The following is a 16,766-nucleotide window of genomic DNA, read 5'->3' on the forward strand; positions in this document are numbered from 1 at the left end:
GTCGTGCTGCCCACTGCAAGAGCGCGCCTGGCGCGGTCCCGTCCCGAGCGGCTCCAGGCACTGGGGATGCTCCCCGGGACGCTCCCCCGGTTGCGGGGGCACGCCTGGCCTTGGGGGATGTGGGGATGCTCATCCCAGCCATCCGAGGATGCCCTTCGGGGGTTGCGGGGGTGCTCCTGGCCCCAGGGGGGCGCGCCCGGTCCCCGCCGATGCAACGGGAGCCGCCGCGCCCTCTGCAGGCCCCGGTGCGCCACTGCAGCCTCGCCGCCTCTGCCACCACAGGTGAAGACCTGTCCACACGGCCCCCCGTTGCTGATCGCAGCCCCGTGATTGCGGGGAGGCAGCGGCTGCCACGAGGACTAGGCTGCTAGATGCCGCCGTCCTTCCCGAGCTCCGCTCCCTGTCCCGGCAACAACCGCCGCCCCTTCCCTGGGAAAGGCTTCTCCAGCTCCTCAGGGTCTCCTCTGGGATCGAGGAGGAAACCGAGGGAAAGAAAGAGAGAGAGGACGAGAGAGAGAGGGAGAGAGGACGGAGGTAACCGGGAGAGAAGCGCTTCCCGGGAGGGAGGCGGCGAGGAGGCAAGTTGCCGGTTCCGCCGTCGCGCAGATGCCGAGCCTGAGGTATTGCTGCTATGTGGGGAAATATGAGCGAGTGATGTTCCGAGTAACAAAGGCCGGGGAATGGCATGAGCCCCTGTTATCCGGTGTCCTCTGGAAGCCCTGGATCAGCAGCTTCTTGAGCCTAAAAGCGAATCCAAGAAGCGGCTTCGTCCCTTTTCCCAGGGAGATCCGCTAAATATAGCCGGTACCCCAGGCGGGCACAGGTTGCACGGTTCACCCCCCCCGCCACCTCCCAGCCCCGGTTGCTGTGTGTGTAGAACCGATTAACCCGACACAACTGCAAAACAACTTGTTAGAGCCGCCCAGCACAAACAGATTTAGCCCCGATGGGGTTCGGGTGCCCATGTAGGGCCCTGCCTGGCACCCTCCCACACTCCCCCCGGCTCCCTTCAGGTGCCTCTTTCTCCGTTTTCGCTGCCAGATGATTTAGCAAGTCCGTATTTATAAAGTTCAAACGATCTTAGCACCGCGCTGCTTGGTTTTATTTTAGTCCATGTATGCCGAGGTCTAAATATTTACATAGGAAGGAATAATATTTACCGGGAAAGCAAAGGACACCTTTATTTATTTATTTATCCATTTTAAGGGGATGAAATTAAGTGCCTGGTTCAGCTCCTCCCGCAGCCCGTCGTTTTTTACCCCGGCATCTTCTCCTAACAAAGGCAGCGAATTATTTAGGTAGGGGCAGGGAAAAAAAAAAAAAAAAGGCAAAGCAAAATAAAATCCACCAAGGTTACCTAAATTTCAGTGCTTTGCGAGGGAAAAAATAAAGTACCGAGCCCTGTCAGTGTGCGGGAGAGCCCGAGAATCCTCCAGACTAAATCCCCTAAAGCGGGACTTTAAATATTGCCCATTTATTTAAAAAAAAAAAACAACTTCATTGTAGCCCCGAAAAGGCACATAAATTATACATTTTTCCCGCAGCTCCCTTAAAAATTAGTTATTAAGAATTAGCCGAGAAAGACCCTTCACCTGTTTTTTTTTTAAACGCCGATTATTTTCCCGATCTAAACGCAAGATCCACACTCTCACACTGCACGGCCAAGGCTTTAATTCATTATTAAAAATAAAAATTAAAATAGTAAACGTTGCTTAGCTCACCCCAACCTTCTTAATTCCAAACCGTTTCCCTTCTAACTATCGCAAAAGCGAAGCCCAAGCGTACCTATTCCGGCGTGAAGGGGCAGGATCCGCACCACCGACATGCGGAGTCGAAATTAGGCTGCGAAAAATTAATAGATTTAGGAGAAAGAATTAAAAATAAAATCACACAGTCGAGGGAGACTAGGAGCTGCCGGGGAAGGCTGGATTTGGAAGCTCGGTCAGTTGAATCAGGGCTGGTCGCTGTCGCTGCGCGACCGGAGAATCCGGGAGGTACCGCGGGAAGCCTGCCCTCCTCACACCGAGCTTGGTGAAACCTACACCAAGGCAGGGAAACGATGGCCGGGTCTCCGCGGCCGTTCTCACAATGAGCGGAGCCGCTCGCTACGTTTGCGCGTCCGGGGCATCCCGAATCTGCGGGAGGTACCGCAGGGAAACCCTCCCGTATAGCACCGGCGAAACGAAATGCTCCGCTCGTTTTTCCAGCCTCCTTAAATGGGTGCTCGGAGAAAAGGCCGCGCACACAAAGCCGGGCAGAGCGGTTTAAAAATTTATTTACAAAGTTGTGTACAACACGAAGGGATAACATTTAGAATACATATATCCATCCATATATAAACAGACTTCTATAATAGAACAACAGCGTTTGCCGCCTTTGTTTTTCTTTTTGCATGTTTTATTTTCTCCAAAATTCTTTTTTTTATTATTTTTATTTGTTCGTTTAATATTTAAAATTTCCCCCACTTATTATTATTTTTTGTACGTTTTAGTTTAATTTCATTTGTTCTTTTATTTCGGATAAAACCCACAGGGAGCGCCGGAACCTTCAAAAAAAATGAAAGTTCACGGCTCCTAATCGCGACTGTCATTTCGTCTCTTTAGAAAAATAAAAACCCCGAAAGCAACGTCAGTAATTTTTAATACAAATATGTACAAGCGACGGTGGCAGGATAGGGTGAGGGGGGAACCGCTACCCGCTGGAGCCCGGAGCCCCTCCGAGGGGGCGGCCGGCGGCGGCGGGGTTTGCGGCATCTCCCCCCGGGGGGCTACTTGCTCCGGGGTTGGTTGGGGGCTACTGCGCCGGCCACTTGGCCTGCACGGCGGCTGCGGCGGGGGCTGCAGGCTGCAGGAACTGCCCCGCGATGATGTTGGTAGGCACGCTGAGGATGGGGGCGATGGCGGCGGTGGTCCTGGCCAGTGCCAGCGGTTGGTGGGCCATCAGGGCCGACTGCACGGTGACAGGAGGTCGGAGAAAAGTCTGGGCGCTGGCAGCCGAGCTGGCGGCCGGGACCCCGATGATGTTTTCAATGCTGAAAGACGGGCGACTGCTGGGCTCCGACTTAACGATGGAGCCGGCGGCTCCTAGGCTGTTGAGCTGCAGCTGCAGGCTGGGGCTGAGCTGGGAGTTGAAGGCTTTGCGGCTGAGCTCGCTGGACGGCAGGAGCGGCACGGCCGGCGGCAGCATGGGCCCCACCGGGGGGATGTAGGGGTACTGCAGTGCGGCTGCGGCCGCCGCGGGGTGCGTGTAGGCGCCGGGGTGCAGCCCGTAGGGGCGGCCGTAGGGGCCGGCCAGGCCATAGGCACCGAAACCCTGCATCATCAGCGCCGTCTGGTCCCGCAGGTGCTCCTGCTGGTGCCGCTTGAAGCGCTTCCTCCGTCGGAGGAAGCTGCCGTTGTCGAACATGTCCTCGGACTGCGGGTCCAGCGTCCAGTAGTTGCCCTTGCCGGGGTTACCAGGCTCCCGGGGGATTTTGACGAAGCAGTCGTTGAGGGAGAGGTTGTGGCGGATGCTGTTCTGCCAGGCGGGGAACTTCTCCCGGTAGTAAGGGAAGCGATTGCTGATGAACTCGCAGATGCCGCTGAGCGTCAGCTTCTTCTGCGGGCTCTGCAGGATGGCCATGGTAATGAGGGCAATGTAGGAGTAAGGCGGCTTCACCAAGCTGCTCTTGGGCTTGCTCTGCCCCGCCGCCGCCCCGCCGCCACCGCTCACCCCTTCCTCGCCACCCCCCTTGCCTCCTTCGACCGCGCCGCCGGGGCCCGCTTCAGCCGGGCTGCCGCTGCCGCTGCTGCCGCTCTCCGTGCCCGCTCCCGCCTCCGCGGACAGCCCCAGCTCCGCCGCCTCGTCCAACGGCAAGCGCGGGAGGGCGGCGGGGCTGCTGGCCTCGCCGTCGCTGTCCTTGCCCACCCCGTCGTCGCCTTCGCCCACCACGTCGATATCCACATCCTCGGCCGCCGGGACGGTGGGTCCGGACATGTCGCTGGCGCTGCCGCCTTCCGACAGGGTCATCCCCGCTCCGCGGACGGGGTGCGGTGGCGGCGGCGGCGGTGGCGGCGGGGCCTCCCGCCCGCACCCGGCGGCGCGGCGGGCTCCCCCCGCGCCCCCCTCCCGCCGCCGCTGCTCCGAACGGTCCCTGGGGCTAAACCCGAGCGGCCCGGTTGCCCCCCTCGGCGGTGCCGTCCCCGCGGGGCATGGGGCGGCCGCTCCCGTTCCTCTCCCGTCCGCGGCGTCCCGCGGCTCGGGGTTGCCTTGGCCGCCCGGTCACCTCCGGTTGCGCGCCCAGTTCCCGCCGCCGAGCATCGGGGGTCAGGCGGCGACGTTGGCTCCCGCCCGCCGCGATGCGCGCCCGCGGGCGCCGGGCATGAGGCCGCCGCTGCAGCTCCGCGGGCACCCTCCGCTCCACCGCTCCGCTCCGCGGCCCCGCCGCACACTGCTCCGCCGCCCTCCGCTCGGGATTGTTGTTTTGGGGCTGTTTGGGGTTTCCCCCCCCCTTTTTCCTCCTTTTTTTCCTGTTTTGGTTTGTTTGGTTGGGTTTTTTTTCCGCCCCCCCCTTGGCGGAGGGAGGGGACGGAGCCGCCGGTGGCCGGGCGGGGCGGGGGGCAGGAAGCCGGGGCGTCGCGGGGCCTCTCTCGCCACTTTGGCAGCGCGGCGGTCCCGACTGCCTGATAGATTACTTTCCCGTTAAAGATATACTCGGAGGCGGCGCCACGTGACTGCGTGACGTCAGGCGCCCCGCTGTGAAGTCATCCAAAACTCGAGTTGTTTCATGGACTTGTCAACAAAGAGCAGTGGCAGCTCCCCTCGGCCCGCCCGCCCGCCCCGTCGGGGACCCCCTGGGGCATCGGCACCCGCCGGACACCTGGACTCTCCGGGACACCGGGACCCGCCACCCCGCGTTAAAGTTGCCACTCCGGGGTTGGCTTCGCTGCTTCTGCCGTTCCCGGTGCACCCCGGGAGCAGCCGGCCCGGCCGAGCGGATACGGTGCCGTAATACCTCTTAAACCCACCAAGTTTGGGGATCTGAGAAATCAACTTTTACGTCGTTTTCTCTTTTCTTTTTTCTTTTCTTTATTCAACAGCAGCACCAGCTGGGAGTGGAGGATCAGAAACCAGCTATTGATTATCTCTTCTGGTAGTCGTAGGAAGAAATAAAAAAGACGTAAAGTAAAAAGGGAAACTATAAATAAAGAAGCTTTTAGACGGGTTCTTTTTTTTTTTTTTCCCTCTATGTTTTTTTTCTTTTCTTTTTCCTTTTATTTTTTTTTCCAGAGGTGTTAACGACTTAATCATTTCGGGCTTTAGCATAAGAAAAAGTAGGAAATGAGGGAGTGTGTGTGAATGTGAGGAGCGTATTGACGCGGCTCCAGGTAAGCCCCAGCCCGGGGAGAAGCGCCCGGCGGGGTGAGGAGAAGGGGGGTGGGGGGGTGCCCGGCTGCCCACCCCTGCCCCTTTGCTCCCAGGAGAAGGAACCCAGTACCCCGGCTTGGATTTTTAATTCTCACTGCCCGTACCCTTGTTGTTGTAGTTCTCTGCGTGGTCGGATATCGGTAAAACTGGGAAAATTAAAGCCAGGAGCGAACGAATTCCCACCAGCGGTTCTGGGTTAGGAAAAGCGAATGGTGTTAGTGTGTGTCCCTTTTTCCCTAAAGTCACCTTTGTGCTGGTGGATCTCCGCGAACCGTGACCCCGGCCTCTGCACGCGTACACCTCACACTCACATACCTACACTCACACTCACACTCAGCTTGCCCCCTTCTCGTTGCATCACAAATGAAAAGAAATGGGGGGGGGGGAGCGCCCAACTCTTCGACCCCTTGTTTCATTTGTTGCGCTTTTCTTCAACACAATAAAAGTCAAATTAATTGATTCAGACCATTAATTACGGCGCTTAGCGTGAAAAGAAACGTTTCCCCTCGATTAGGGCTCTATTGTGCTAATCCCCTGTTCAATCACGGCTGCCGGCTGAGCGGCCCGACCCCGCTCCGCGTCTCTCCGCACTTCTCCGCGGGCCGAGGCCGTTGCTTCGACTTCCAGGGCTTCAGGTAGTCAAGTTTAGGAAAGTATTTAGCAGCTAACCGGTCTGGGAAGTGTGGAGGGTGGAGTGGGGAGGGAGAAAAACTGAAAAAATAAAAGAGGAAACTTTCCCCGAAATATACAGAGAGTGCCCAGACCCCCGAAGTTCAAAGACTGGAAGTGAGGAGTCCAGCAAAGCAGTAAAATAATTAAATGGGCCTCTGCGGAGGTGGAAACCCACAATAATGACAGCGGCAGGGATAGAAAGTGGGCGCCCATACAGACAGATGGATTTAGCAACAGGAGAAAAACAAACTGTATCGTCTGGATCGATATGGAGTCAAATAGAGACGCGGCAAGCGGCGGGGAATGGGAAGACGGAGCAAGTTATGAGAGAGAGGGAAAAATTAATTACAACTCAATTTGATTCTAATATGGCAAAGCCAGAGCCAGGCTGCGGAGCGAGTTAAAAATAAATCCGGAGGCTGAGCCTCGGCAGTTGAGAGGGGGGGAATCTGAGGAGGAAAGGCAAGGCTGGGGCGATTTCTGCTTCTGTAATCGTTTTAAAGGAGAGAGAAACCAAAGGTGTCCCCTTTCAGCTCCTTAAGCCTATTACTTTCACTAATGAGTTATATAAATCGTTGACCTGACCTGGATTAAACCAGCATTGCGGTTCGTTTATAAACGTGCAGGGGTAAAAGGGGATGGCAGGAGAGGGGCTGCGTGGAAGAAATCCCTGGAAAATAAACACTTGGACACACACACATGACCATCCTCCGGCCGGGGCCGGGATAAAGATCCCAGTGGCCTCGGGGCCTGGACATACCCTCCCCCCCAAATTTTTCAGGATTAATTTTTTTAGGTATAGAAATATATACGTATGTATATATTAAGGCCGCTGTTTGCACCTGCTTGCTTCTTGTTGTTGGTTTTCGTTTTATTTTTTTCTTTTCCTCTTCTTTTTATTTTTGTTTTAATGATAATGCCGGTAGAGCCGGCAGACCTCGGTGTGAAACGAAATCGGTCCTGATTCCAAAACAGTTTCGGATTTATTTGTATTGGAAATGTCTAAACATCCATTCTGTAAAAGGCAACACGTTTAATTAACGATGAGAGAGCAGTTAGGGGCAGAAAGCTAGTAAAATTGTGTGATAAATTTATGGCATTGTTAGCGTGCTTTTAATTATGGCTATTATGTTAATTATTTCACATTAGCATGGAGTTATCAGCAGCATGTCAGATTTAATCAAAACGAACCTTTCTCTCGAAAATTGGGCTGTTCATTCACCGCCAGCATGAACGGGGGTCCCGAGCAGAAGCCGCTCTCCCCCTCACCCCCCCACCCCCAATCCTTTTTTTCCTTTATTTATTCAGAAATAAATAAACGAAGGCTTTTAAAAAGAGGACTTCTCCTTGAAAAGAGTGGCTGGATGTGATCTGGTGCAGGCGGCAGATCCCTTTAGGCTACTGCGAGCAGGGAGGGCAGAGGAGAGAAGCGACGCTCTTGTTTTTTAGGAATTCACCATTTTCACCCCCTCTGGAGAAGGCACTTTATCATTTTGGATCATTCTGTCAAACAATATGATGTTGCTCATTTTTATCTGTCCCGTTTTACAAAGCCCCCGTTTCACACTGCCGGCCAGGACAACACGCCTGAGTACAAAAGAATAAAAGAGACAAGCCGGGAGAATATAGGATCGCTGCCTGGATCAAAAAGGAGAAGAGAGGAGGAGGAGGTGTGTGTGTGAGGGTGAGGGGGTAGCGGGGGGAGGTTGTGTGGCCGGTGCCTCCGGCACACGTCCGCAACCCCCGGGGTTGATCCCCACCCAGCTACCTCGCCGGGCTGGTGATGCTGGGTGGTTCCTAAAGGCTTTGGCGCTTCTCGGCAAATAATAAAATAGAAATTAAAAACAATATTAATAATAACTTCCTAAATTAGGGGCAGACGGCGAAGTTTTTGACGGGGGCTTCATCCATGCCAAGGTGCGGAGCAGCCTCAGCTCTGCGGACAGCCGCGTTCTCCGCCACCGCCACCGCGCCCGCGGAGATCGCGGAGATATGTATTGATTTCCCCACCAGCCGCCCCTGAAATCACGGCTGCCCTCACAGCTCCCAACCCCGATCTCTCGCGGCTTCGCCCGCTCAGCGCAGGCCAGCGGAACCCGCCCGGCTCTGCCTGCACAGTGGCGAGTCCCCTCCTCTGGCCGGCCCCACTCCCCCCTTCCCCACGGGAGCGGGGGGCTGCGACCACGGCAGCTGCTGGCTTATTTTTAGAGCATTTCCATTCCTCCGGTTAATTTTAGATCGATTCATTATTTAGCCCCAGTTCGCCTTTAGGGAAACCCAAGCTGGGAATGGGGCGGGGAGCGGCCGGTGCTACGCGCCCGCGGGACTTTCCTGCATGCGTGATGCGCGGCTGCTCAGGGAGAGGCAACTTCGGGACGCCCCCTTACTCCTCACCACGGGGATAGTGCAGGGGCGAGGGACCGGCCGCGCCTCGCCGAACGTGCGCACTCACTGGAGGGGTACCAAGCCGGGCCGCGGCACTTTGCGTTGTTTGGGGAGACAATCTCGAGCACGTTCCCCCATCAACCCCCCTCAGTTCCTCTTAACCAGGTGGGGACACCGGGGCTGCGCCGCGGTCCCAGACCCACCACCTCTGGGGACTGTGAGTGGAGTCCCACCCCCTCACACACACAGGGATGGGGTTTGTATGTACCTTTATATATGCACATGTCTATGGCCCCCCTGGTCAGCCCCCTGCCGTTGGGGACATCCCTATATTTGACACAGGCAAAGGACATCCCGGGGACCTGGCAAAAGCAGGCAGCAGTGCTTGGGTACATCCATAACATGTCCTCTGGGGACTCACAAAATAAACCCCAAATGGTTAGAGGAGTGGAACCCAGTGCAGCTCAGGAATCCAAGTGTTCTACAAAGTAGGGAAAAAGCAAAATTAATTAAATAAGTTAAAATACAGGATTATTACTGGGCAAACTGGGCTGTGTGAGCAGAGGAATTCTGCTTTTTGTGCAAGACAGCTGCAAAGTTGGTTGAGATCTGACTTAAAAAATCCCAACACACCAAAACCAATCGCCAAGTGTTTGATCAAAATTCATTTGTCCTGCAGATTTTCATTTCACAAACCCTCACCCCAAACACACAGAAAGGTGTCCCCAAATTTTCAGACTGCAAGCACCCCATGCCCACTCCACAGTCCCAAAGATCCCCAGCAATGTTGATTCCTGGTAGAGTCCTACTCCTGTCTTTATCCGAATCTAGCAAAATGGCCAAAACTCATCCTCTAGACACCCTCTGTCAAACCCCTGTCCCTGTGGGATGCTCCTGGAAGGTGAAATAAATACTCGGAAACAAAAAAGCAGAGACAAGTCCCCCCGCAAAATCCTTTGTATTCTGCTATATTTGATCTTGAAGGTCTTTTCCAGCCAAATGATTCCGTGATCCTATGAAGGGGCGAGTGGAGTGACCCTGGCCCACCTCCTGGGGTGCTGTGGGGGAAGGTACATAGCAGCCCCCAGTCTGACTTCGTGCAGTGTTGGGGTGTGACAATATCAGTCTCTCCCAGGCAGCCAGTAACAGAACAAGAGGACACAGTCTCAGGCTGCACCAGCGGAGTTTTAGGCTGGATGTTAGGAAGAAGTTCTATACAGAGAGAGTGATTGCCCACTGGAATGGGCTGCCCGGGGAGGTGGTGGAGTCACCATCATTGGAGGTGTTCAGGAGGAGACTTGATGGGGTGCTTTGTGCCATGGTTTAGTTGTTTAGGTGGGTTGGACGTGATTATCTTGAAGGTCTCTTCCAACCTGATCTATTCTATTCTATTCTATTCTATTCTATTCTATTCTATTCTATTCTATTCTCTGGCTTGTGCTCCAGGGAACGTGCTTGGGCCATCATTGCTCCTTCCAAATTCAGGGATTTCTGTATGCATGGAGAGAGAAGGGAGGCTTGATAGGCTCAGGAGGGAAGAAGTATTCTACATGGCGATGCCTTCTTCTACACCTGTCCCAAATAGCTGGTGCTAATTTGGTAGAAAATGTGGAGACCAGCTCAAAAGAGGGCATGCAACCCGAAAAAAAGGGACATAGTCCAAAATGAGGGTCCTCAGAGAGACAGCACTGGGGGCTTTGTTGAAGCTGCTGCCTGTGTATTTTCATACTGACTTTGCAGGAAGGCAGAAGGTCTTTTTCTTCATCTCTCCTTTCCAGTGAGATGCAAATGGCTAGAGGATTCTCAGGGATGTGAGCAAATCTCTTTGGTGAAAGCAGCAATGCTGAGACCCCTTCATGGGCTGTCCCAATCCTCTTCCCAGCATGAAGCCAACTCAGAGAGCCTCCTGTGATGTTCTGCACATTGTGGGAGCATCCAAGTAGCTGATCTAGAATTTATTGTTATCAACCATCCCAGCCAGGACGTGAGCGGGAGCCAGCCCCCTTTCCATGTGCTCTCCTGCTTACCAAAGCTTCATTTGTTTGTTTTATTCCAGGAGAGTTTTGTAAGCAGTTCCTCTGGCTCCTGCCTAACACCCTTGGTTCCCTTTATTAAGCAGGGGAAGACAAGCGGTGAATTATTGATGCTGTTAATAAAGTTACTCCACTAATATTTTTCCCCAACACACTGAATGTTATTGATGAGTGAGGGATGAAGCCCCTCCTGGCACGGGCGGCCAGCATAGGGCCTATGCATCATGGTAGCTCCACGTACACCATGCAAATGGTGCCTTGGTGGAGCGTAAGCGGTGCACAGGCCTTTTATGGGCCTTCTGCAGAATGCTGAATTTTACCCAAACTGCAGGTTAAAACCCATGCTAGGTATTAATGTAATCAGGTCCATAATCTCTCTGTCAAAACCTCCCCAAGCACCTCTTCACCTCCTAAACCAGGTAGCTCCTTAACTGGAGAGTGCTGTAACACATTTTAGAATCATGGAATCGTTTTGGTTGGAAAAGACCTTTAAGGCCATTTAGTCCAACCATTATCTAACTCTACCAAGGCCGGTGCTTAACTATGTCCCTCGGCACCACATCTCTGCCTCTTTTAAACACCTCCAGGGACGGAGATTCAACCACGTTCCTGGGGAGCCTGTTGCAGTGTTGAGAATTCTTTCAATGAATAAGTTTCTTCTAACATCCAACCTAAACCTCAGAGCCTAGGTGAGCATTTCCAGCACTTGTGAGATGGAAGCACATGTTGGCAGCTGAGTTCAGGCCTAGGACAGGAGGCAGACAGCCAGGGAGGGTTTTAATTTTGACGAAAATAATTAAGAAGTGGCATTTCTAATTGACAGAGGAGGATGTGAAGAATCCTTAAACCACACCAATATTGTGGTTTTTTTTTTTTATTTCCTGCTTTTTCCCAGATAAAAAAAGATTCCAAGGGGAATTCCAGATAGAGGTGATGAAACAGTGTATTGAGCTCATTAGACAGTATTTACAGCCTGTAAATAAAGCTTATTTGGGAGATCTTATTAAATTATTCCATGATGGACGAGTTCAACAGGCACTTTTAAATGGATTTGAAGCAACTGGGCAGACAGAAAATATGTCTGTGGGACCATGAAACATTTTTCTGCCCAGAAGTGTGTGTGTGGGGGGCAAGCTGGGAATGCTCTATCATAAGGGAGGAAGAGGAAGTCTGCACCTTAGCATTTGCCAAAATGTCTTAATTGCTTTGTAAATGCATCTAAACAAATAAAACGTGGAGGGCTGTCTCAGGCCTCTGCTACAGATGAGTGTGCTCTGTGTGGTAGGGGGTGGAAGATCTTATCCTGCCTAGGACTGGACTTGCTCCTCTCTTGGGGCTACTGTGGGGTTTATTGCCATATGCTGTTGGTTGGAAGGTTTCACATGGCTTGGATGGGGGCATGGAACTGTGCAAAGGCTACTGTCCCACCAGCTGGGCAGCTGCTGTGGGGGCTGACACCCTACACCAACCCTTGGCCATGGACAGGAGCCATCAGGCAGCTCTGGGCTCCACTGGAAGCTCTCATAGACATCCTGGTTCTTCTTTACTCAGCTTTTTATTGTTGCTTCTAAGTTTTACTGGTGAATAGGTTGCTTAGAGAGGTGGTAGGTGTCCCATTCCTGGAACCATTCCAGGTCAGGTTGGACAGGGCTCTGAGCAACCTTCTCTAGCTGCAGGTACCATTCCTGACTGCAGTAGGGGTTGGACTGGGCGACCTTTAAAGGTCCCTTCCAACCCAAACTGTTCAATGGTTCTGTAATTCTATGAAAATGGCTGTGTGCAATACCTGTAAACTTTCACTTTGAGAGCTCACATGGCACAGGTGTAAGAGGGATCCTTTGTTTTCCTTGGTTTTATTTAAAACTTTCCAAATTGTGGGAATTTTTGCTCCTTCCTGTAGGAAAATAGTCCATTACCTATGGGACAGTTCTACTTGTAGCTGGTTTGCCTAGGCCATTTACTATTTTCATCTCATTATTGCTCTTAAGACCAATGCAGATTTAGTGATTGTAATAAGAATCAGAGAATGATAGGGATTGGAAGGGACCTCTGGAGATCATCCAATCCAAAACCCCTGCTAAAGCAGGGTCACCAACAACAGCTTGCCCAGGATCACGATGTCCAGGAGGGTTTGGAATCTCTCCAGAGCAGGAGAGACTACAACCTCTCTGGGCAGCCTGCTCCAGGTCTCCAGCACCCTCACACCAAAGATTTTTCTTCTCATTTTCAGATGGAAGCTCCTGTGTTACAGTTTGTGCCAGTTTCCCTTTGCTCTGTTGCTGTGGCACCATTGAGAAGAGTCTGGCCCCATCCTCTTGGCCCCACCTTTTAGCTCTTGCTGAGCACTGAGAAAATCCCCTCTCAGGCTGCTTTACTCCAGTCTCAACAGCCCCAGGTCTCTCAGTCTTGCCTCTTTACAGAGATGCTTCAGTTCCGCATGGCTTTTCTGCTCGAAATCCAAAAGAGATCATTGCTCAGGGCATGCTACATGCTACATTTCACCCTAAGAACACAGGTAACCATGCTGTGGCAATGAAAAAGGACTGTCAGGTTCACTTCAGATAAGCTCTCATTCAGTCCTTTGTGGCTCTGTGTTTGGAAGTTACTGACTAAAACCTGAGTTTTGGCTCTGCACTCTCCAACCTTTCACTGAACTGCCCAGAGATCAGGTGAACATAATCATTAGGTCCCTCTGCCCATTGAGACTTGTCTCTGCATTCATGTATCTGCAGCCTGGGAATGGGTATTTAAACTAACTGCAATTTTCTTGGGATGGAGTTAGGATTCATGGGACAACAGGTCAGATCCTGCAGCTGTAAAGCTTGTAGGGGCTTGACATGTTTGTTTCTGGGGGTATAACTTCTATCTACCCCGACAGCCCACACTTACAGGTCTGGCTTTGTTAGATCTATCACCATCTTCCTCCAAGCCAACTTCCTGAATGTTCTTCCAGCCTTATAGCCATTGCTTCCAAAATTACTCAGCACAGCACTTAAAGCATGCACATTAATGAGACCTACATATGTGCTTAAAGTTAACTATGTTCTAAAGACTAACTAGAGTTTCATTTTCCAGATAAGCCTGGTTCAAATTTGTAAGGTAAATTTTCATCTTCACAGGTGTGAAATATTACCCTTCCTTGCTTCCTCCTGATAGCTTTTACCATTTTATTTTCATTTCTTAGTGAACCTCGACCTGGAGCAATGGTCTTTCTTGTATTGATGCCGCAGCCAATGTAGCTCCTGAATAACTTCAGGTGGCTGGAAGCTGCTCATTTAGAGGAGAGAACACGTGGCTGAGACTTCGTTACAGAATCCTGCTGGCTTGGCTTCTACTATCCACTGACTAACAGCCCAGTCCTGCATCGCTTATGCAGACAAAAAAAGAGGACATTTTCTCAGAAAGATTTTCCAGATCCTGAATAACTTGGCTCCTGTGGTTGTCTCCATTGCAGCAATTATTTGCATGGATAAGCAGGTAAGGATCTGTAAGGAATTTTCAGGCTGTCACTCTGGGAAGGACATGTGTCTAGCATAGCTTTAGCCAACATGTCCTGCATGGTTTGCGTGTTTCTTATGTGTGTGAAATGGAATATATCTATATGTTTTGGAGGCATGTATTTAGCTATGAGCTCATGTGAGTCTGGCAGATGAATACATTCATATCGTATAGCACTGACATACTCATTTTCACTCAGGACTGCTTGTATTCAAGGACTTCTGTCTGTGTGTGGTGGAGTCAGAATAAGCCTTCTTGTTGGCTTAGCTGGAACATAATTAGGTCCAAACCTCCCCCTCAAATTGCAGCCATCTCTCTGAAATACAAACACACTGTGCAACTAAACCATTATGCTTAAGATAAATGTTAATGTTAGATATGGATCCGTCCTGTCTACAGCAAAAAGATTTACGTCTGTCTGTAGGAGACTCAATAAGCTCTTGAAACAGGAATGATGTTTTATTTTCTATCTGTGCTTGACACTCCAGCAACCCATCTCTGGGGTCTTACTCCTTCAAAGAATGGTATGAAACAGGCTGAGCTGTAGCTCTTGCCCAGGTGAAGCAACTTTCTGAAGGTAGAATTACCTGAATAGAAATCCTTCTTCAATTTACCTTCCTCCCACATTTCTTGCCTGAATTCATGAAGCTAAGGAGGAGGATGAGGCAGGAAGAGAAACATCTTGATTCTGAAGAAGCTCTGAATCTGACATGGAGAGCTTTTAACAGACTCAAGAACATAAATAAATAAGTGATAGGTAGAGAAGGTAAACACTTTCTGACGGGAGAAAAGTGCTTTAATGGCATAATTCACAGAATCACAGAGTGGTGGGGGTGGGAAGGGACTTCTGAAGATCATCTAGTCCAACCCCCCTACTAGAGTAGGATCACCCAGAGTAAATCACATAGGAACATGTCCAGGTATGAGTTTTCAATGCCTCCAGAGATGAAGACTTCACATGTCCAGAGCTTTGCCACCCTCAAAGTGAAAATTTTTTTCCATGTGTTTATGTGTAACCTCCCTGGTTCAAGTTTGTGTTTATTGCCCCTTGTCCTGTCACTGGGCACCACTGAGAAGTATCTGGCCCCATCCTCCTGACTCTCGCCCTTTGAATATTTATAAGCATTAATGAGAAACCCTCTTAGCCTGCCATTCTTCAGGTTAAACAGCCCCAGCTCTCTCAGCTTTTCCTCATGAAGTAGGTGTTCCAGTTCCCTCATTGTTTTCTTAGTGGCTCTCCACTGGAGTCTCTCCAGTATTTCCTGTCATTCTTGAACTGGGGAGCCCAGAATTCAGGAACAATTCTGATGAAAACTCTCTGTGCTCGCTGCCCCACAGTACCTTTCTGTGCTCCTCTGGTGCAGTATTTCACAGAATCGTAGGATTGTTTTGGTTGGAAGAGACCTCTAAGATCATTGAGTCCAACCTCCAACTTAAGACCACCACAGCTATTAAACCATGCCCCAAAGTGCCAATATTCACACGTTTCTTGAACACCTCCAGGGATGGCAACTCCACCACCTCCCTGAGTAACATCTCCTCCTGGTTCCTTCTGGGAAAGTTTCTAGATGCAACTTTAAAAAGAGGGAGAGTATTTTCCCTAATTATTTGTTAACCAATCCTCTTCATGAGATTCTGCCCCAGCCCCGTGCTTTCCTCCTTCACACAAATCAGAGCTCCCTATTTGGTTTAATAAACGGTAATTTCCAGCAAAGGTAACTGTCACCTTTTGTTTCATTCTGTGCGTTTATTTTTCAAGCACCAGAGCTGACCTCCGAACTCAATCTGCACTTGCCTATTGATGCATAAATATCTGTAATATCACAGTAAATTAAATCCAGTTTTAAAGGGTTTCTATTTAACAATCTGTCAGAACTTTCACAGCGTTTGATTTCTAGTTTCCTCTGTCCACTGACAGGTTTATCTCAATATGGCTTGATTAATGAAACCTTTTATTTGGAGTAAGCACACCAATGATTACCATAATCTCTTAAAGCTTGCTTAGGCAACATTGTACTCTGACAGCAGGGCTCCAAAAACTCCCAGCCCCTTCACTGCTTGGCAGAGTGAGCAGTGAGATTTGGGGGCTGGGGGAGGGACAGCACTGTCCTGCCCTGTGCTCTCAGGGCTGTTAGCAAAATCAAGCATTTTCCCAGTTTAGCAGGTTTGGAAATGTTGTTGTTGTGGAGGCTGGTGTCAAACACACCTTTATCACAAATAATTTTTACTTGAGATTAGCAAATGTGCATTTAATTTGTGATTAATCTTGTCCTAGAGAGGTAATTGATGTTCAAGGTGAGTTCTTAAGGATGATTTGTTGAATTTAGAGGGAAAAAAAAATGCTATAGCTCAGAGATGTTTGTATAGATTTGGGTATCTCAGTCATTAACTCCTACTGCTTGGTTTTCCTATCAGATGGTCCTGGGTAAGTCACTTCATCTCTCTGTGCTGGAATCCTATTTCACTGATGGTCATGTGTGACACAGCAAATGGAGCTACAGCATGTGAGTGGCAGAGTAGAACTGCTCTAGATGAGAGAGGGGCTGGGGCAAAACATTTCCATTTTGCTCTGTTGAATGGCAATGACCACACTTAGCACATGGGAGGGGTTGGAATCTGCATTTTTAGCACTTCTGACAACAAAGACCTCACCTCCCAGCTTGACCACCTAAAAAGTGATTGAATGACCTAGGTGGGCTCTTACAGCTGGAATGTGTCCAGCTTTCCAGGAATTTTTTGCTTTTAGCTCTTCAGCCTCCACAAGAGACTCTC

The 16,766-nt window shown here is 50.8% G+C and overlaps 1 protein-coding gene across 1 annotated transcript; it reads right to left on the reverse strand.

Moving 5' to 3' along the window:
- Positions 1–2,263: 2,263 nt before the first annotated feature.
- Positions 2,264–4,034, reverse strand: FOXD3 (forkhead box D3). The gene has a single exon (XM_054165251.1). The coding sequence runs from the start codon at positions 4,006–4,008 to the stop codon at positions 2,794–2,796; it is 1,215 nt and encodes a 404-aa protein (XP_054021226.1). The 5' UTR covers positions 4,009–4,034; the 3' UTR covers positions 2,264–2,793.
- Between the last annotated feature and the right edge of the window lie 12,732 nt (positions 4,035–16,766).

Source organism: Dryobates pubescens, chromosome 11 (genome assembly GCF_014839835.1).
Source record: "Dryobates pubescens isolate bDryPub1 chromosome 11, bDryPub1.pri, whole genome shotgun sequence".
NCBI classification, from domain to species: Eukaryota; Metazoa; Chordata; class Aves; order Piciformes; family Picidae; genus Dryobates; species Dryobates pubescens.

What these genes read in the sequence shown, in the direction of transcription:
- FOXD3 (XM_054165251.1), bottom strand. Translation starts at nt 4,008, where the DNA reads ATGACCCTGTCGGAAGGCGGCAGCGCCAGCGACATGTCCGGACCCACC.